The sequence below is a fragment of the Convolutriloba macropyga genome, chromosome 3 (assembly GCF_964194025.1).
Source record: "Convolutriloba macropyga chromosome 3, txConMacr16.3, whole genome shotgun sequence".
Lineage (NCBI taxonomy): Eukaryota > Metazoa > Xenacoelomorpha > Acoela > Convolutidae > Convolutriloba > Convolutriloba macropyga.
Window position 1 is genome coordinate 74,414,765 of NC_134470.1, and position 21,618 is coordinate 74,436,382.

At 33.4% G+C, this 21,618-nt stretch overlaps 2 protein-coding genes across 2 annotated transcripts in view; one reads left to right on the top strand and one right to left on the bottom strand.

Moving 5' to 3' along the window:
- The window catches only part of LOC142336460 (uncharacterized), a 537,002-nt gene that overhangs the window by 82,011 nt on the left and 433,373 nt on the right, over window positions 1-21,618 (top strand). The window lies entirely within an intron of this gene.
- Window positions 17,985-21,618, bottom strand: part of LOC142336737 (sialate:O-sulfotransferase 1-like) — a 29,293-nt gene continuing 25,659 nt past the window's right edge. The window contains exon 5 of the mRNA XM_075385647.1: window positions 17,985-18,163. Coding sequence (XP_075241762.1) covers window positions 17,985-18,163 — 179 coding nt within the window. The remainder of the gene's footprint in view (window positions 18,164-21,618) is intronic.

Genomic DNA, 21,618 nt, shown 5'->3' on the forward strand with positions numbered 1-21,618 from the left:
TTTTGTTCTGCTTCTGGGAATGATAAGGTGGCCAGGGAACATTGTGTTAGCGAACGTATTTATTGCAATCTGACTATTTGCAATATATTGAAAACAAAACTAATCAATTGTTGTAGTGATAACGATATGAATATTTTTTTTCTGAACGATCTTTGTTTACTTAAAAGTGAGTTTCATCGCAATAACGAAGTACCTTGTGTGCTTGTATTATTTAACCAAAGCAAAATTTTGTAATTACAAAAGATTTTTTTCTTTTGCCGCGCATCGACAAATATTCCTGAGTTTTTGCTGTGCGCTTTCAAATAAGCTAACACCAAAACTTTGTTCAAAAGCCCGTTTTAACATGTCTTCAAGATAGAACTCTTCAATGAGCACATTTTAGTGTCGATGATACTATTTGTAAAGATGCTGGTCGATGGTACTCAACTGGCATTCTTTTGTACTTGACTGACATATGTAGATAAATGCTCAAAGTTCAATGAAAATAAATTTGTTTCTAAAATTTCTCGATTTTGGAGAACATTTGGTAAAATTCCCAATTTATTAATTGCTTCCCAACAAAGTTTGAAGCAATTACTGTAAATGTTTTGGTCTTCTTCATGCAAAATTATTGCTTGGCCGTTTTAACTTTTCGACTTCTGCGCCCTTGGACTTTTTCGTTTTGGCGTGATTTAAACTTCGCTCATTTTTAAAAGTGTCAGCAGCTGAACTCAATACCAGAAGTCAACTGAAGGCGCGCCGCATTGGGTGTCTTGTTGTCACTTTAGTTTTTATTAGTGTTTATAATGGTATATAAAAACCTCTGTCGTCATTTGGAGCCCCCCTGCCACTTCAAGTCCCTCCACTGAACCAAGCTGCAATAGATTAGCTCTCACTAGTCGTTCAAGAACATTTTTGTCTGACATTGGTAGGTAATGTTTAAATTCTGAAAAAAAATTATTTTATATCTGTTTTTTGACATATCGTGATATCAATGGATTGAGACCATGTTAAAAAAAGCTGTTTATTGATTATAATTTCGGAAGTTACTGATCTTCTTTACCTATCGTTGTTAGACGCTTATTTTTTCAACAGCTACTCAGATTTTGACTCAATGATATAAGAAGTGGGACTTTTTTGTTCAGATACTTGCGACGGATTCGCATCTTTAGAGAATTGAAAGTTTGTGAAAAGCACTTTATGTGCACATTTTGAAATGCCGAAAGTGTGCAGTGTTAGACGTTTAAATGTTGGATTTTGCTATACCTTAACGAGAAGTTGAATTCCATTAACTTTTATTTTAAAAGTTGCACGTTTCGTGTTTCAAGCAATCTTACGTGATTCAGCTGAAGTTAAGTCAAATTTCCAGTTTGAACCGCTTGGTGGGTCTCGATAAACGCCAGAAATTTTCGGTGAATTCAACAAAGTCACGTAAGCTTGTCTTGAAAACTGAATCGATTTGTAGGGCTAAAACTTCTCGCTCACTCAGGAAGAAAAAAGATTTGAATTCTTTTCAGAATGGTGACAAGTCGCGCGGCCTTGGGTGTCATTTTGTCACGTCAGTTTTTTTAGTGGTTATAATGGTATATAAAAAACTCTGTCGTCAGTTGAAGCGCCCTTGCCTTTTCCAGTCCCTCCACTGAAGCGGGTTGCAAAAGGTTAGAGCTCTCACTAGTCGTTCTAGAGCCTTTTTCTGACGTAAGTCGGTTGTTTAAATTCTGTAATTAAAATATTTTATATTTCTGCTTTTTGACATATCGTGATATCAGTGGATTTAGACCATGCTAAAAAAAGGCTGTTTATTGATTATAATTTCGAAGTTACTGGCCTTTTGTTTCCCTATCGTTGTTAGACGCTTATTTTTTTAACGGTTTTCAGATTTTGACTCAATGCTATAGGAAGTGGTAGTTTTTTGTTCAGATGCTTGCGACGGTTTGGCATCTTTAGAGAACAGAAAGTTTGCGAAAAGCACTTTATGTGCACATTTTAAAATGCTGAAAGTGTGCAGTGTTAGACGTTTAAATGTTGGAATTTGATATACCTTAACTAGAAGTTGAATTCCATTAACTTTCGTTTTAAAACTTGCACGTTTCGTGTTTCAAGCAGTGTTACGTGATTCTGCTGAAGTTAATTCAAATTTCCTGTTTGAACCGCTTGGTGCGTCTCGATAAACGCCAGAACTTCTCAGTTAATTCCAGCAAATTCACGTACGCTTCTCTTGAAAACTGAATAGATTTGTAGAGCTTATATTTTTCGCTTACTAAGGAAGAAAAAAAGATTTGAATTAACTTCTGAAGTGACAAGTTTGTGGACAAACACACTGAATTGTAATTTGTGCTTGGTATGCTCTTGTGGGGAACTCGTTTCTGTGTGCGTGCGTGTTTTTGAATGAGAATCGTTTTCACGTGAAAAATTTTTGGTTTGAGCAGCGGCTGTTCTTTGCACATTGAGATTTTAAATAATGGACGCAACATGACGTATGTCTATAAATTAAATATCTTCTATAGGCATTCGTCGATCGCTTATTTCTCCATTTTTCATAATTTCGCGTTTTGTTTCGAACCAGTAACAAAGTACACTCGTAAACAAGTAATTGCTCGTGTTGCGTTTTACCACGAATTGCAATCAACTATAAATTCTGGAAAGTTCTGAAAATAATTACAGATGATTCCTTAAGCTTTCGGTAATGAGCAGGATTTTGAAGTTGATACACCCGTAAAATATTTTAAATTTTTTTTTAAACTTAAAGCTCCTGAACTTGCAATAAGTAGGGGATTGGATATCAGGTGAATACTCAATTGGGCGAACAAAATTTTTGTACGAAATTAGGCGAACAAAATTTTTGTTTATAATTTTGCGGAAATTAGGCGAATAGCAACAAAACATTTAAAAGAGATACTTCAAAATGCACTTGATGCCATAAAACTGTCAAGTTTCTCGCAATAGGGTGTATTTACATGCAAACGAGTTGATAGAAGTACCTAAAAAACACACAAAAAATTGGGATAGTTAGGGTTACACTACAGTGTAAGAATGCTCAAAATCCAAAAGTTGTCAATTTTTGATCGTTTTTTTACGCTATTTCTCTAAAAAGTCAATTTTATAGTCACTTAAACTTACTATAATATCAAGCGGATTTTGAACTTCAATTGGTATTCGTCTATTTTCCGCAAAACTTCAGAATTCTCAAAGTTCAGAATTTTCGCCTGAAATATACAAAAATTCTTTTTGCCTAATCGAGTTTTCGCCTAATGCCCTACGCCCCTGTAAATATATTGAACGTCAAAATTAAGTCAGCACATCTTAGTTTTACTACGTGAAATTTCAGTTTTGACGCAATGTAACTCGTTATCACGTTGTTGTAACTCGTTTTAACAAGTTATCAGATTTTGAGAACAATTGTTGGGTCTTTCCTATTATAGCTCACCCAGCTTAGTGGTCAGATAACCTATAGCCCCCCAATCATTGTAAATATACCATAATGGGGGAGGGGGCTATGATGGGAAAGACCCCAATTTTTACACCCTTGATGCACTACATTAGGGATCTGGCCAACCTACCAAATTGAGATTATACTCAATGGTAACATGCTAGATAGCAAAATGTCAAGTTGATGAATTCTATCCAGGTTTCACAAGGAGAAAGCTGCCTCTAATTCTTGCTTTATAGACTTCGTTTTTATGCCTATAACAAACGCAATCTCATTTGTTAAACAAATTTGAGAACAAATCAAATTGTGAGGACTAGTGGAAGGGATCAATGGCGTAAAAATTGTCTTCGAAATGCGATTTCAAATTGGAGTAATATTGCTTCAAATATTGATTTTTTCTTCATACTAACTTACTTTTGCCGTTCAGTATATCAGATTTATGGAAAACAGAAATCCGAATTTTTTGAAGATGGTCTTCAAAAACAGGTAATATGATATTTCTTTGGTTAACTAGTGTATGTTTTTAAATTTAACGTTTGATCTCAATGCTTTGCTCGTCGCTGTTCATGTGCTAATATTCAACAGTTTCAAAGTTAACTTGGAAATGAAAAGCAATTTCAACAAAATTCTGATTTCCTTTAATTCTGAATTTTATAAGAATGAACTGCCAATCGATAGAAAATTAGTTTTTCCTAAATAGTAGAGAAAAATGGCAAAGACACATAGAGAAAAATTCAGATAATTTGCCAATGTTCCGTTCATACGCTTCGAAGGATCACAAAACAAATCTTGCTTCAATTGATGCAGGCTTGGTCAAGAAAATGAAAAATCAAAAGAATTTTGATTTTCTAATTTTCTGCTTTTAATTTTCTAATTTTCTGAATTTGATTAAGATAAAAATTAAGGAAATCAGAAATTGGAAAAGCTCTGAAAACAGGCAGTTTTTCGTGTTCTATTTTTATATTTAAACGTTTAGTTTTGTTATCGAGTTGACAAAGTAAACCAAAATGTAAATTTGAAAGGATTTTATAGCATCAACTAAGATGATTTACATTTAAAGAGGATATTGGAACGGAGATTTAATTTAGGAGATCTTCACAAAAAGGACAAGTCTTTCTTTTCGGAAAGTTTGCATTAAAGTTTAGAAATTCGGATCTCTTTTTACTTATTTCTCATTTTTGCTATTTCGCACTCCTCTCTTCTCAATTGATCTCCTTCGCCGACCTGGGAAACATAATCTCGAAGTGATGCATGCGCTGATAATGGGAACAACAGGTATGAGAATAACAGGAAAGGGAAAAGCCTTCTCAGTACCTGTGCCCAATTCAGTTTCGTCCACCCGTTCCAACGCACTGCAGCAAAGCAGCGCCATTAGACTGATTATCCATAATGCGTTCATTCCTAAATCAAACCCTGGTTGAATTATAAGACTTCGTGATTCCAGTGTGTGTGTGTGTGATTTTTTTTGGGGGGGGGGGGAGGAGGGTGGTATTGACTTTATGTTCAATTATTGTGTTTTTTTGATTTTTGAGTGCGAATTTTGATACCGAAAATTAAACGTCGTCGTATCAGGCACTTATTCTCCGCAATATGTTCGTCTCTAAATCAAAATAGTCTATATTGATATGAAATTCAGGATCTTTTCCATTTGTGCCCCCCAGCTTAGTGGGTGCATATTATTTGCACCCTCCAGGCGCGCGTCCCATATTTTTACATAATCATATAGAATGTAATGGCACGTGCTCTGTAACTGGGGGAAAAAACGGAAAAAATCCGAAATTATTGTGCAAAGTTGTAAAGAAATCATAAACTCTACTCTTTTTCTGCTTCAATTATACTGTACGTACTTCTGTACATAATAAAAATAACCCTTTTCATTTGGAAACAGAAAATGAAAAATTTATTACCATTATCATTATTAAGAGTTTGATACGCAAGTCAAAACGCATCATTTCAGCAATACCCGGGAAGAATCTCTTCCCCTAAAGTCCTCCCATTTTGGGGGGGATTTGTCTCTGTTGGGGGGGGGGGTAAATTGATATAAGAGTGAGTGGGTAATTTGGTCTGGTGGGGGGGGGCAATGATGTAAGAGTGGGCTGCAATGGACTGCATTGGTGCAATGGGACGCTCTCCATTTTTGTAAGTTTCTCTTCAGCATTATCGCAGTTTCGGATGTTCACCAAATCGCGTATGTGGTTGACATCCGATTTGAAAACTGTTTTCATATGCTAACCAGAAGTTTGAATTAGTTATTTCGAAATCAAAGTTCAAGTTTTGACTATCTACCTATAAATGTCGTGTGGTAACTTACTTCTGACTTTTACTACTTTATTTAATACGTAATTAATGATAATTTTGCTTTCCGAAGTCAGAAGAAATGATGGAAGGACAAAAACTATGCCGAAAGCTTTTTGTAAATTATTTTAGCAGTTATCACTACTGGGTGAACAGAAAAGCGGGTATTTTGCTACCCACACGCGTGATCAGACAAAGTTGTCATCCCATTTAATCACGTTTTGATTTTTTGACCCGTGATTTTTTGAGGTTATGAAATCTTATTGAAAAGCCTGAACTAAACGACTTTTTGACAACAAATCAAATTGTGAGGACTAGTGGAAGGGATCAATGGCGTAAAAATTGTCTTCGAAATGCGATTTCAAATTGGAGTAATATTGCTTCAAATATTGATTTTTTCTTCGTGCTAACTTACTTTTGCCGTTCAGTATATCAGATTTATGGAAAACAGAAATCCGAATTTTTTGAAGATGGTCCTTAAAAACAGGTAATATGATACTTCTTTGGTTAACTAGTGTATGTTTTTAAATTTAACGTTTGATCTCAATGCTTTGCTCGTCGCTGTTCATGTGCTATTATTCAATAGTTTCAAAGTTAACTTGGAAATGAAAAGCAATTTCAACAAAATTCTGATTTCCTTTAATTCTAATTTTTATAAGAATTAACTGCCAATCGATAGAAAATTAGTTTTTCCTAAATAGTGGAGAAAAATGGCAAAGAAACTTAGAGAAAAATTCAGATAATTTGCCAATGTTCCGTTCATACGCTTCGAAGGATCACAAAACAAATCTTGCTTCAATTGATGCAGGCTTGGTCAAGATAATGAAAAATCAAAAGAATTTTGATTTTCTAATTTTCTGCTCTTAATTTTCTATTTTTCTGAATTTGATTAAGATAAAAATTAAGGAAAACAGAAATTGGAAAAGCTCTGAAAACAGGCAGTTTTTCGTGTTCTATTTTTATATTTAAACGTTTAGTTTTGTTATCGAGTTGACAAAGTAAACCAAAATGTAAATTTGAAAGGATTTTATAGCATCAACTAAGATGATTTAAATTTAAAGAGGATATTGGAACGCAGATTTAATTTAAGAGATCTTCACAAAAAGGACAAGTCTTTCCTTTCGGAAAGTTTGCATTAAAGTTTAGAAATTCGGATCTTTTGTTCATTTTTTTCTCATTTTTGCTATTTCGCACTCCTCTCTTCTCAATTGATCTCCTTCGCCGACCTGGGAAACATAATCTCGAAGTGATGCATGCGCTGATACTGGGAACAACAGGTATGAGAATAACAGGAATGGGAAAAGCCTTCTCAGTACCTGTGCCCAATTCAGTTTCGTCCACCCGTTCCAACGCACTGCAGCAAAGCAGCGCCATTAGACTGATTATCCATAATCCATTCATTCCTAAATCAAACCCTGGTTGAATTATAAGACTTCGTGATTCCAGTGTGTGAGTGTTTTTTTTGGGGGGGGGGGAGGAGGGTTGTATTGACTCTATGTTCAATTATTGGATTTTTTTGAATTGTGATTGCGAATTTTGATACCGAAACATAAACGTCGTCGTATCAGGCACTTATTCTCCGCAATATGTTCGTCTCTAAATCAAAAAAGTCTATATTGATATGAAATTCAGGATCTTTTCCATTTGTGTCCCCCAGCTTAGTGGGTGCATATTATTTGCACCCTCCAGGCGCACGTCCCATATTTTTACATAATGATATAGAATGTAATGGCACGTGCTCTGTAACTGGGGGAACAAACGGAAAAAATCCGAAAATATTGTGCAAAGTTGTAAAGAAATCATAAAGTCTACTCTTTTTCTGCTTCAATTTTACTGTACATATTTTTGTACATAATAAAAATAACCCTTTTCATTTGGAAACAGAAATTGAAAAATTTATTACCATTATCATTATTAAGAGTTTGATACGCAAGTCAAAACGCATCATTTCAGCATTACCCGGGAAGAATCTCTTCCCCTAAAGTCCTCCCATTTTGGGGGGGGGGGTGATTTGTCTCTGTTGGGGGGGGGGGGGGGTAAATTGATATAAGAGTGAGGGGGTAATTTGGTGTGGTGGGGGGGCAATGATGTAAGAGTGGGCTGCAATGGACTGCATTGGTGCAATGGGACGCTCTCCATTTTTGTAAGTTTTTCTTCAGCATTATTGCAGTTTCGGATGTTCACCAAATCGCGTATGTGGTTGACATCCGATTTGAAAACTGTTTTCATATGCTAACCAGAAGTTTGAATTAGTTATTTCGAAATCAAAGTTCAAGTTTTGACTATCTACCTATACATGTCGTGTGGTAACTTACTTCTGACGTTTACTACTTTATTTAATACGTAATTAATGATAATTTTGCTTTCCGAAGTCAGAAGAAATGATGGAAGGACAAAAACTATGCGGAAAGCTTTTTGTAAATTATTTTAGCAGTTATCACTACTGGGTGAACAGAAAAGCGGGTATTTTGCTACCCACACGCGTGATCAGACAAAGTTGTTATCCCATTTAATCACGTTTTGATTTTTTGACCCGTGATTTTTTGAGGTTATGAAATCTTATTGAAAAGCCTGAACTAAACGACTTTTTAACCCGTGATTTTTTCAGGTTATGAAATCTTTCCGATAAGCCTGAACTAAACGAAGGCATAAATTCAGCAATGGATGAGTAAAAATGCAATTGAACTAGTTTAAAATTAGTAAATACAAATAAATTGGTTGACCCCATTTTTTGCTCAAGAGCGGTTCAAGCTGCTTATTGTAAGTGTTTGCAAAATGTGTGTGAGTGAGGCAAAACTTAACACCATCTCCTTAACAATTAGCAAAAGATGCATCATTGGTTATTTTTATCAATTTTTTCGAAGTTTCAAAGTGACACTAGGCTTTCAAATCGGTTAAAAAAATTGCTCAAAGAGAGATTCGCTATTTGCTAAGATAGAGTGCAGCATTATTTCCCATCACACCGTTTGAACTAACACGAAATGTTTATCAGAGTCGATCAAATGTAATATATATATATATTGAGTTTCAAAGATTGAGTTCGTTACCTACTACCGCCAGTTCGCAAGAAAAAAACTTATTATATTTATCTGCTTACTCTACTTTCTACGTTTAACGTAGAAAGGGGTTGTATGACAAAACGTGGTTTATGCTTTGATGTCTTAAAAAGAAAAAAGGTCCATTTTCAAACAGGTCCTTCGGTTTTTAAAAACTTAATTTCCAAAAAGAACAAAGTTTTTGGCAAAAATTCAATATTAGTAGATGTGAAAAACAAATAGGCTATGGCAAAATTTTATGGAAATGTCCCTAACTTTTCAAAAACAAAATGGTTTTCGCTAATGCTGAAAATAATTCTCCACTAATTGATGCACTTAACTTGAAGCATTTGAATTTGAAACTTTTTTCTTTTATTCCCTTTTTAATTTTTAGAGAAGAAACGGAAGAGTTAGCAGTCACTCTGTTTTGCTTATTAACATAGAGGCTCTAAGAAACTGCTCTCAAACAAATGTATTAAATATACTAGTCGTGTGGCTTTTTTAAAAGCTGGACCATTTTTTGTCGGACTCTTGACCTTTTGTCATCAAAAACGGGATATACAAGTAGCGCAAGGAGGGCATTTATTTCTCTGAGAGCCTTTCTGGACTCTAAGTATGCAATTCACCGAAACGTGCTGGACTCTTAAGTATGCGATTAACTGAAACTCTTCTGGAGACATATTCATGGTCTGAAGGCAGTTCCTAGAGTTGGACTCCATACTCTTTCGCCACTTAACACCTAACATCCGCACCACTTAACTCCTCACACCCTCCTCCACATCCCACGCCACCTCACAACCCTCCACAAATAACCCAGCACCCAACCTTTTTGTTAAACAAGTGCCCTAAAGTTTATCTTTATCAAGTGGTACACGTTACTTGGTACAAGTGAGTTCAAGTATATTAGTTTTTCTCAGCAAAAGAAAAAAGATTTTAATGATGATAACAGATTATGCGCAGGTTGCATCAAAAGCTCAACAAAAATTATGGGAACGAGTTGTACACAATATTATTTTTCTCATTTAATATTTTTTCCAAGTTCTTCAGTTTTTGCAGAAGTTATAGATACGCAAAATTGACTCATAACTGTGCTTTTCAGCACAGTTATGGAACAAAAAATCAAAAGCCACAAAATCTCAGAAAATACCTAAAAATCCCTGATATATTTTTTGCAAAACTTGCTGAAAAGAGTGATAGCCAGTTTATTGTGTTTGTGTTTAGAAGTCACATAAAGCTGTAACTTAAAATTTTCTTATTTTGAAACTAAACCTATTAACTTAGGATTCCTATCAACCAAGATGCTGGTAATTTCTACCTTATTAAAAATGATCTAGATTTAGAGGCTTGCTATAATTCATGAGATTAATTGAGCGTCATTTGTTTCAAGAAAATTTCACGCTATTTGATTTCAGTTGATTTTTTGTTGATCAAGGAGCTTAATACTATCGAGTCGATATCCTTGATTAATATTGCACATACCAGAATCCAGAATTCTGTAGTCGGAGGCAAAGAATTACCTACATAGTTTTTGGATTCCTTCATTTGAGAACCTACTAATCCAAAATTTCGTAGATTTCATTTTTTAATGATCAAATAATGAATATTGTCCGAGTTAAACGCTTAAAAATTGATTTTTTTAAAACAACGTAAAAATGAAATTTTTTTTATTTAATACACGAAAGCTGGGGTTCTTTATTGTCGACCGCCTCTTCGTGTTAAGGTCCATATTGGTTAGGACTTTCTTTTTCTGTTATCTGTTATATTCAGTACGAATTATTACTTTTACCAATTTTTGTTGACACCAAGGTAGTCTTATTACACAAATTACGTTACAGAAACGAATATCAATAGTGCAAGAACTAGTGGAACAGAACATCTTTCTGTTGCAAATTTAAATCCACTGATAATGTCAATAAAAAATCAGTTCTTATGTTGAATTAGTTTTTCGATTGACCTTATAATGTTCTTTTAAATGTTTTTTTTTTCAGTTCATCAATAGAAAACGATTAATTTTTCTCCTAGGCATCTTAGCATAAAACTGTTGACGATACTAGAAGAGCAAAATTCAGACTGATGGGTGGCTAAACCTTGCAAAAAACTAGATAATTTGATTAGACATTTTTAGAAAGTCTAGAAATAATATTGAAAAAGAGTATAATGAAAAATGAAAAGGGTCGACGTGGCGAGTTTGAATTTTTTATGCTAACTGATCTAAAGACCCTAAAAGAATTTGATTGAATTCTGTTGTTTGAAAGTTAATAGTTTCTGAATGCTCCTAAAAGAAATTTGAAGCAATTATTTTAAGTCTTGTATGAGAAAGTATGTAGTAAAATACGATTCAGTAACGTCACACAAAACCCCCTGATGGAGTTATTTTGACTGTTTAAAGCAAACTAAAACTAATTCTTGCCTTTGTCAAATTTCAGTAAAATTGAGTCTGTTCCTGTCTTAAAAGGAATTTCTTCCGACGTGAGATGGCTGAATTTGTAGCTTAAATTACAAAAAGTTTGGTCAATTTTCAGTCAAATTCTTTGCAAATTTTAGTGCTTACTTTCCATTATTGTCACATAATCTGGATGCACAATAAAGCTTAGACTTGCTTTAATTATACAAATAATTGAGAAATTAAGCTCGAGTGAGCACCCAACAGGTTTTTTTGTAAAATTTTTTGCTTTTTGTTTTCTAATTACGGAAATTTCTAAATTAAAAATTCATTTTATAGCATCGCTAACATGGATAAAATTTTAGTACAAAATTTCTCAAGATAGAAATTTTTTTTAAGAAAAACAGTTGGATTTGACCTACTTTAGACAATGTTGATCACATTAAGACAGTTGTTTTTATGTCATTAACATGCTGCACTGCTTGATGTCCTATTATAATAAGTTGATATAATTTTATGCATTGGTAACTTACCGGATGTCCCCAATCTAAAGATGCTGAATTCCATCCTGATTTAATAAAAAAAACGTTTCATTGAAATTTTAATTTACTCTCATAGTTTCCCTTTCCAATGATTAACAAAAAAGCAAAATGAATCAGAGTTGAATAAAGCTGATATCGTTTAACACTTTGGGACAACTTTTTGACAGCGAAAACCTTCAGTGTTTTATGAGCATCTGTTGTGTATCTTTTTAGTTAACAATGCGTTTTATCGGAATTTATTGCAAGTTTCTTATTGAAGAGAAATTATTTTTTATCAAATTGATTAAAATCTTTGATTAGAATTTTTCTTTAATGTAAGGGATCACTGGTGCAAAAAGTGTTTTCAAAAAAAGTTAATCCCACGTCAAAAAATAGATTTTTATTTGAAAAATTATAGGGTGGTAAATTACTTTTGATTTTCAGTATATTATATTTTAACAAAATTTTATTTATGGTAAAAATTGTTAAAAAATGTATAATTTGCAATTTATGCGATGCATATTAGACGTAGATCAAATTTGTGAGTTATTGTCATTTTTTTGCGCTAGAATCACATTTGGCTGGATTGGGGTCCTCTGTGATAGGCTCATTAAACGATGAAGTTATAAGGATCATTTGTACTTACAATTATGCAAACTTTGTAAAAAATTAAGTATTCTCAATTGATCAGCTGAAAACTATTTTTGGCTACCAATGTGTAGTGTGAAAATTCATCGATTTTAATTGGTCGCACTTTTGTAAAACAAAAAAAATTGTAAGCTGAAGCTCTCAATAGTCAACACAGTACCGCTGGAATTTTCTTACATGTAACTGAATTCTACAAATCATAGTAAGATTTAGGAAAAGGACTAAAAATTTTGTCACGGGGGAGACCGAATGACAACGCTATCCACAATCATATGAGAAAAGAATGAAATTGAAAACAACAACAATTTCTATATTAAGAACCAATAAGGTTTACAATAAAAGAGGGAATTGAAACAAACAGTTATTTAAGTTATTACATCATGCTAGAAAGTATAATTCATCAGAGAGGATAATTCACAACAAATTTAATAAACAGCATCTCTTTGCTATTTGAGTCTCTTTTTCTCATTGTTGTTGCATATTCCCATAATGATGCACCCGTTGCTTATTTCACCTATGGGCCATTCCATAGAACCTGCGCCCAATTCTGTTTCCTCCATGCTCACGGGCTCCATCACACAGCAAAGCAACACCAGTAGGCTTATCGTCCAAAATGAGTTCATCTCTAAATCAAATTTAAACTTACGTATATTTTTGTGCAAATTATCATTATTTTAATAGCCGCAAAAACAAAGCACCGTGACACCAATATGGAACTCACCCAGTTTTTAAATCGTGGATTAGTATTATTTCAGGTTGATGTGTCGGCCCGACCAGTAGCGTAATATACTATAGGGTGAAAAAAATGTTTTCAAAATTGAAACCACGAATTTGAAATCATAACACATTTGGGACAAAATCTGGTCTTTCCCCAGCCTAGTGGTTGGTCAGATAACCTATAGCCCCCCATCATGGTAAATCTACCATAATGGGGGCTATTATTTCATGGGGGGCTATAAAGGGAAGGACTCCAAAATCTTTTGCACGGAATAGAACTCAAGAATCAAAATCAAATTGAATGGAATTCTGGAATTCTAGCAAACTTTGGATAAAAACCTGCTTGTTCATAATAATTTTGCTGTTCAAAAGCTGAGCTAAAATTGTTTTATTCATCGTTGAACACTTATATTTTAAACTCAAACTTTTCATAAAGTTAACAAAAAATTGGCATATATTTGAATTTACTTTTGAGTTCAGTATCGCCTTCCTTGAGTATTTGTCTTGCAATGGTCACAAAAACTGCTGATAAAACAACTACAAAAATTTTTCAGATGGCTATTGTCAGAAATGATATCGAGAAAGTCAAATAATTATGCGAAGAAATAACATTTTCACTCTTACCCGTTTGACGAAAAAACAAAGTTGGTATCGCATGTGAACAATTTCTGCCTTTGTAACCCTCCTTGATATGTTCACGTTCCTTGATCAATTTTCAGCATGCTTTTTTATGATTATAAATCAATTGAAGAAAGCTGAGGCTTAAGTGGCTCAAAAAACAAATTCCAAAACTTATTGAGGGGAACCTAATTTCGTTGTTTTAGTGCTATAAAGGAGTTTACAAATTTCAATGTGTTTGGAGGTTTTCATAATAAAGCAAACCCTCGCACTCACTCATCAAAAATAAGCAAGAAAAACAAGTCGATCTTCTAAAATGTTGTCAACTCAAACATGTAAATTTCACGACTAAAACCAAAAACTAAACGTTTACATCTAAATCATTGAAATCACTTGATAGCATTTCAAAAAACATGAAGATATAAGGATTTTTAATTAGGAAATTAGGACTCTAAACTTGCGCAATCAAATATAGCACCCACTCCGGCTTTTTGGGTCAGAATAATTGCACCCTCCCTCCCCCCACCCGGATTGACGCGCCATATTTTTAAATATGGTTCACATTGAACTGGCTTGTGGTTTGATACTGGGGCATGCATTTCGTATGAGGGGCACAAACGGAAGAAATTCATCAATTTTCTCAGCGAAAAAACATTTTTTTGCTCATTCATACATTCATAGCCTTTACAGTGTAGTAGATTTAATGACTTTAATGCAGTTAATGAGTTTGTAGAATTAGAAATTATCGACCCTCGCTGTTGGAATTCAGTGATTCCATATCAGAAAAAAACATTCACCGGCAAGGCTGAAGTTTTATCAATTTTTTTTCCCCAATCTGGTACCCCGTAAGCTGGGCTGCGTGTTCTTGCAGTACGTCGGCCTTTTTCAGATTAATTGAATTCAGACTAAAGAAACGGAGACCCGGTATGTACATGAAAAAGAGGTCCATATTGTTTGGCAGCTACCAGTAATGGTCAATGCGAACAATAAGGCCGATAATCCCAATTCCTATGTTTACCATCACTTAAATAAGGGTACCTTCACTCGGTATCTAACGCGCTAGATTCTCCTAATATTTGTACATTACAGCTATCCAAGTGAATTTTGACATAAATCATCGTTCTGTAGCCTTCTCATTGGTGTAAATCACCGTTTGAAATCTTTCGGCATGGTAAGATTTTTGTGCTGATGTATCAATTGATTACGGGTTATAACTACTATCATTGGGGGCTTCGTTTTATCCAGGGTTCACTTCGTCTCAAATCAGCTCTGTGCTCTCATCAATACGTACATTCAAAAGTAGCTCTCTAATTATTACTCTGCTTTCGCTGTTTGTTAAACAAGTGCCCAAAAGTTTATCTTTATCGAGTAGTACAATTGTTTTTGAGCTGCTTTTATTCAAATTTTGCGTTCAAGCAGATCATTTTTTTTCCAGGAAAAGAAAAAATATTTCAATGATGATAACAGATTATGCGCAGGTTGTATGAAACGTTGAGCTACCATAAAACGAACGCTTAGCTAAAATTATGGGAACGAGTTGTACACAATGTTATTTTTTCTCATTTAATTTTTATCCAAGATCTTCAATTTTTGCGGAAGTTATAGTTGTACAAAATTGACTCGATGCCTATAAGAATTTTTCAGCACAGTTATGAAACAAAAAATCAAAAGCCGCACAATCTCAGAAAAAACCTTTAAATCTCTGACTTGTTTTCCAAAAATTGCTGAAAAAAGTGATAGCCAGTTTATTATGTTTGCGTTTAGAAGTTACAAAAAGCTCGAACTTAATATTTTCTTATTTTGAAACTAAACCTAACAACTCAGGATTTCTTATCAACTAAGAAGCTGGCAATTTCTACCTAATTAAAAAAATTATCTAGATTTAGAGGCCTGCTATAATTCATGAGATTAATTGTGTGTCATTTGTTTCTAAAAAATTTTACGATATTTGCTTTCAGTTGACTTTTCGTTGATCAAGGACCTTATTACTATCGAGTCGATACACTTGATTAATGTTGCACATACCGTTAATCGACATTCTTATTGTCGGAGCCAAATAATTACCTACATAGATTTTGGATTCCTTCATTCGAGAATCTACATATCAAAAATGTATATTTCAATTTTTTTAATGATCAAATGAACATTGTCCGTGGTAAACGTTTCAAAAAGAATTTTTTTTTCCCATCAAAACGTAAAAATGAAATTTTATTTAATTATTTAATAGACGAAAGCTGGTGTGTTTTTTTTCAACCGTCATTTCGTGTTGTGTTCCAACTTTTTAGTTAGTTAATTTTCTGTTACCTGTAAAATTCAGTACCAATTATTATTGAGTTTTACCAATTTTTGTTGACACTATTGTAGTCTTATTACACACATTACTTTACAGAAACGATTTTTATTAGTGCAAAAATTAGTTGAACAGAACGTTTTCGGTTGCAAATTTAAATCTACTGATAATGTTAATAAAAAGTCAGTTTTTTTTTGTTGAAGTAGTTTTTCGATTGACTTTATAATGTTCATTTAAATGTTTTTTTCCCATTCATTATATGAAAACGATTAACTTTTCTCGCAAGCACCTTAGCCTTCATATATCAGTTGACGGTATTAGAAGAGCAAAATTCAGACTGATGGGTTGGCTAAACCGTACAGAAAAAACTAGATAATTTGATTAGACGTTTTTAGAAAATTTAGAAATTAGATCAAAAAAAAGTATAATGAAAACTGGAATTATTCTGCCTGTTTAAAGCAACCTACAACTAATTTTTGCCTGAATCAAATTTCAGTAAAGTTGAGCCTACTCCTGTTTTGAAAAGCAATTCTTTTGAAGTCAATTGCCTGAGATTTTAGCCTAAATTACAAAAAAATGGTCAATCAAACTCTTTTCAAAGATTAGTGCCTATTTGCCATTTTCGTCACATAATCTTGATGCATAATAAAGCTTAGACTTGTATTAATTATACGAATCATTGAGTAATTAAACTCGAGTTAGCAGCCAACTGTTTTTTATGTAAAAAATATTGTTTTGTTGTTTCCTATTTTCAATAAATTCTAAATTAAAAATTCAATTTTTAACATAGTTAACATGGTTAAAAATTTGGTATAAAAGTTCCCGAAACTAGTAAACAAAATAAAATGGGAAAAACTGTTGGGTATAATCTACTTTAGACAATGTTGAACACACGTTGTTTTTACAGCGTTAACCTACTGCACTGGTTGATGTTCCGTTGTAATGAGTTGATGTAATTTTATGTATTGGTAATTTACCGGATGTCCCCAATTTAAAGTTGCTTGTTTCCATCCTGATTTCATAATAAAAACGTTTCATTGAAACTTTAACTTATTCACATAGTTTCTCTTTCCAATGATTAACAAATTTGCAAAATGAATCAAAGTTGAATAAAACTGATATCGTTTAACATTTTGAGACAACTTTTTGACAGTAAAACCATTAAGTGTTTTATTAACATCTCATTTGGGTGTTTTTTAGTTGCCATTGCCTTTTATCTGAATTTATAACAAGTTTGTTAATGAAAAGAAATTATTTTAAATAATTGAATAAAATCTTAATATTTTTTGTTGATGTAAGGGATCAATGGTGCAGAAATTGTTTTCAAATTATCCTTGAAAAATAGTTAATACCACGTCAAAAAAATTGATTTTTGTTTGAAAAATTATAGGGTGGTAAATTAATTTTATTTTTCAGTATATTATATCTTAACATTAATTTATTTATTTTCAAAAAATTAAATATATATATATATATTATTTGCTATTTAAACTATGCACATGAGATGGAGATCAAAATTAAGAATTGTTTTCATTTTTGTTCCGCTAGAATTACATTCGGCTGGATTGGCGTCTTCTGTGATAGGCTCATTAAGCGATGAAGTTATAAGGATTATTTGTACTTACAATTATGCAAACTTTGTAAAAAAATTAAGTATTCTCAATTGCTCAGCTGAAAACTATTTTTGGCTACCAATGTGAAGTGTGAAGTTTCATCGATTTTAATTGGTCGCACTTTTGTAAAAAAAATGTAAGCTGAAGCTCTCAATAGTCAACACAGAACCGATCGAATTTTCTCACATGTACCTGAAGTCTACAAATCACACAGGAAGGTTTAAGAAAAGGACAAAATTTTGTCACTGGGGACAACGAATGACAACGCTATCCAAAATCATATGAGAAAAGATTGAAAATGAAAAAATCAACATTTTCTATATTTAGAACCAATAAGGTTTACAATAAAAGAGGGAATTGAAACAAACAGTTATTTAAGTTATTACATCATGCTAGAAAGTATAATTCATCAGAGAGGATAATTCACAACAAATTTAATAAACAGCATCTCTTTGCTATTTGAGTCTCTTTTTCTCATTGTTGTTGCATATTCCCATAATGATGCACCCGTTGCTTATATCACCTATGGGCCATTCCATAGAACCTGCGCCCAATTCTGTTTCCTCCATGCTCACGGGCTCCATCACACAGCAAAGCAACACCAGTAGACTTATTGTCCAAAATGTGTTCATCTCTAAATCAAATTTAAACTTATGTAATATTTTTGTGCAAATTATCAATATTTTAATAGCAGCAAAAACAAAGCACGTGACACCAATACGGAACTCGTCCAGTTTTTAAATCGGTGATTAGTATTATCTCAAGTTGACGTGTCGGCCCGACCAGTAGCGTATTCTTCTGTAAAGTGAAAAAAATATTTCCAAAATTGAAACCACGAATTTGAAATCATATCATATTTGGGACAAAATCTGGGTCTTTCCCATTATAGCCATCCCCCAGCCTAGTAGTTGGTCTGATAGCTTATAGCCCCCCCCTATCATGGTAAATATATCATAATGGGGGCTATGATTTTATGGGGGGGGGGGGCTAGAAAGGGAAAGACTACAAAATCTTTTGCACGGAATAGAACTCAAGAACCAAAATCAAATTGAATGGATTTCGAGCAAACTTTGGAAAATAACTTGCTTGTTCATAATAATTTTGCTGTTCAAAAGCTGAGCTAAAATTGTTTTATTCATCGTTGAACACTTATATTTTTAACTTAAATTTTTCATAAAGTTAACGTAAAATTGGCATATATTTGAATTTATTTTTTTGAGTTCAGTATCGCCTTCCCCGAGTATTTGTCTTGCAATGGTCACAAAAACTTCTGATAAAAAAAAATACAATTTTTTCAGATGGCTATTGTTAGAAATGATATTGAGAAAGTCAAATAATTATGTGAAGAAGTAAAATTTTCACACTTCCACGTTTAACGAGAAAACAAAATTGGTATCGCATGTGAACAATTTCTGCCTTTGTAACCCTCCTTGATATTTGTTCACGTTCCTTGACCAATGTTCAGCATGCTTTTTTAATGATTATAAATCAATCGAAGAAAGCTGAGACTTAATTGGCTCAAAAAAACAAATCCTAAAAATTATTGACGGGAACCTAATTTCGTTGTTTTAGCGCTATAAAGGAATTTACAAATTTCAATGTGTTTGGAAGTTTCTATAATAAAGCAAATCCTCGCTCTCACTCTTCAAAAATAGGCAAGAAAAACAAGTCGATCTTCTTAAATGTTGTCAACTCAAACATGTAAATTTCACGACTAAAACCAAAAACTAAACGTTTACATCTAAATCATTGAAATAACTTGATAGAATTTCAAAAAACATGAAGATATAAGGATTTTTAATTAGGAAATTAGGTCTCTAAACTTGCGCAATCAAATATAGCACCCACTCCGGCTTAGTGGTTGCAGAATAATTGCACCCTCCCTCCCATCACCCCCCCCCCCCCCCACCCGGATTGACGCGCAATATTTTTAAATATAGTTCACATTGAACTGGCTTGTGGTTTGATACTGGGGCATGCATTTCGTATGAGGGGCACAAACGGAAGAAATTCATCAATTTTCTCAGCGAAAAAACATTTTTTTGCTCATTCATACATTCATAGCCTTTACATTGTAGTAGATTTAATGACTTTAATGCAGTTAATGAGTTTGTAGAATTAGAAATTATCGACCCTCGCTGTTGGAATTCAGTGATTCCATATCAGAAAAAAAACATTCACCGGCAAGGCTGAATTTTTATTAATTATTTTTCCCCAATCTGGTACCCCGTAAGCTGGGCTGCGTAATCTTGCATTACGTCTTGGCCTTTTTCAGATTAATTGATATCAGACTAAAGAAACGGAGACACGGTATGTGCATGAAAAAGAGGTCCATATTGTTTGACAGCTACCAGTAATTGTCAATGCGAACAATACGGCCGATAGTCCCAATTCCTATGTTTACCATTACTTAAAAAATTACCAATAATATAACAACCGTTTTACACGCTTCACTCGGTATCTAACGCGCTAGATTCTCCTAATATTTATACTCAATCACCATTTCTAATTTTTAAAAACACTAAAAATAAGTATTTTCTACAATTTTATAAAACACTGTTAAGGGTTTACCACCAGTGTGAAAATCAAAATGAAAATCAAAAAAATCTTTTTAATTTTGATTTCTACGCTGGACCAGCTTTTTAATGATACCACTCACATTTCTGTACGACGAAGATATCGATCGGCCAAAATTGACTGAACAAAAAAAATCCCATTTGAGTATATAGTTCCTCCCCCCCACAAGGGGGGTCGGAACAAAAAAACTCATTAAACGACTACTCCTCGACTCATGATTGGACAATAGCTCAAAACACGTTTTGTATCTCGTTTGTTTTAGTTGAACAAAATTCTAGCCAAAAATTTCGGGTTGAGCTAAAGTCCAGGGTGAAAAATACGTGTAATAAAATCCTTCCATAGCTTATTTGGGCCCGAGGTTGAGCGCAGTCTTTTTGTACTACATTGAAATCGCTGTTTATGACTGTCCAATCTTGGTGAGAGCATAGAATTGTTCCAGCCCACAAATTTTCTTGGAGCGTTAGGAACTGCCTTCGTTTTTGTTTGTTAGTTCAATTCTGGCCGATCAATATTTTGTCCAGAAAATTACATATCGCGTTCCTTTCCAAGATCCTGAAAAAATGAGTCCGCCACTGACGAGACATTTTTCAATTTTCAGGGAGAAGAGGATTACAATTGTCAATATACTCCACATTTTTTGTCTTTTCATGCCGCCAGATTGCTTAGGTTTTGGATAATCTTAGCTATAATCATTTTCGTTCTTCAAAATATTTATTTTTACTCTTGGTTCTGAAATAAACAAACAAAAAAGACATCCAGGACATTTTGTATTACCTAAAAATGAAACCAAATTTTCTACTAGGACCAAATGACTCCAAAACTTTCAATTACTTTAGTACCGTAAGATTTGGGAATCAGCTATGACTATGCTTAAACAAACTTTTGTAATTAATTAATTAGTTAAACGAAAAAAAATTTATCCATTTGTTTCTCTATTGAGGGTGAAATCTCTTTATACGGAACGTCTACAATCACTTTGACAAAATTTTACTTTTTATACTTTTGTCTCTTGAATAATTACAATAAATTTCAATTGCAAGTGTTGTCACACTGTGATTTATTAAATAAAGGTTTCAGTTGATGTTCAGTAGTTTAAATAAAACACGATCTAGAGCTGCAGCCACAAAACGGTTCAAGTTTTGAGAAAAAAAGGAAAATGTGTTGCACTAAAATTAATCCCTCGAAACTCCAGTTCAAACTTTCATACAAAATGTATTTTAAATCGGTACTGGACAATGCTTGCTTACAAACATTTTAGTTGGAAATTTGCTTCCCTACAAACTTGTTCAGATTGTTACGGGGAATAAAACAGTGCTAATTTGTCTATCGTTTAAAAATCATAGTTTACTTTCAAAATCTCAACGCGCCGCCTCCTCGAGTATTTGTCTTGCAATGGTTACAAAAACTTCTGATAAAAAAACTACAATTTTTTCAGATGGCTATTGTCAGAAATGATATTGAGAAAGTCAAATAATTATCTGAAGAAGTAAAATTTTCACACTTCCACGTTTA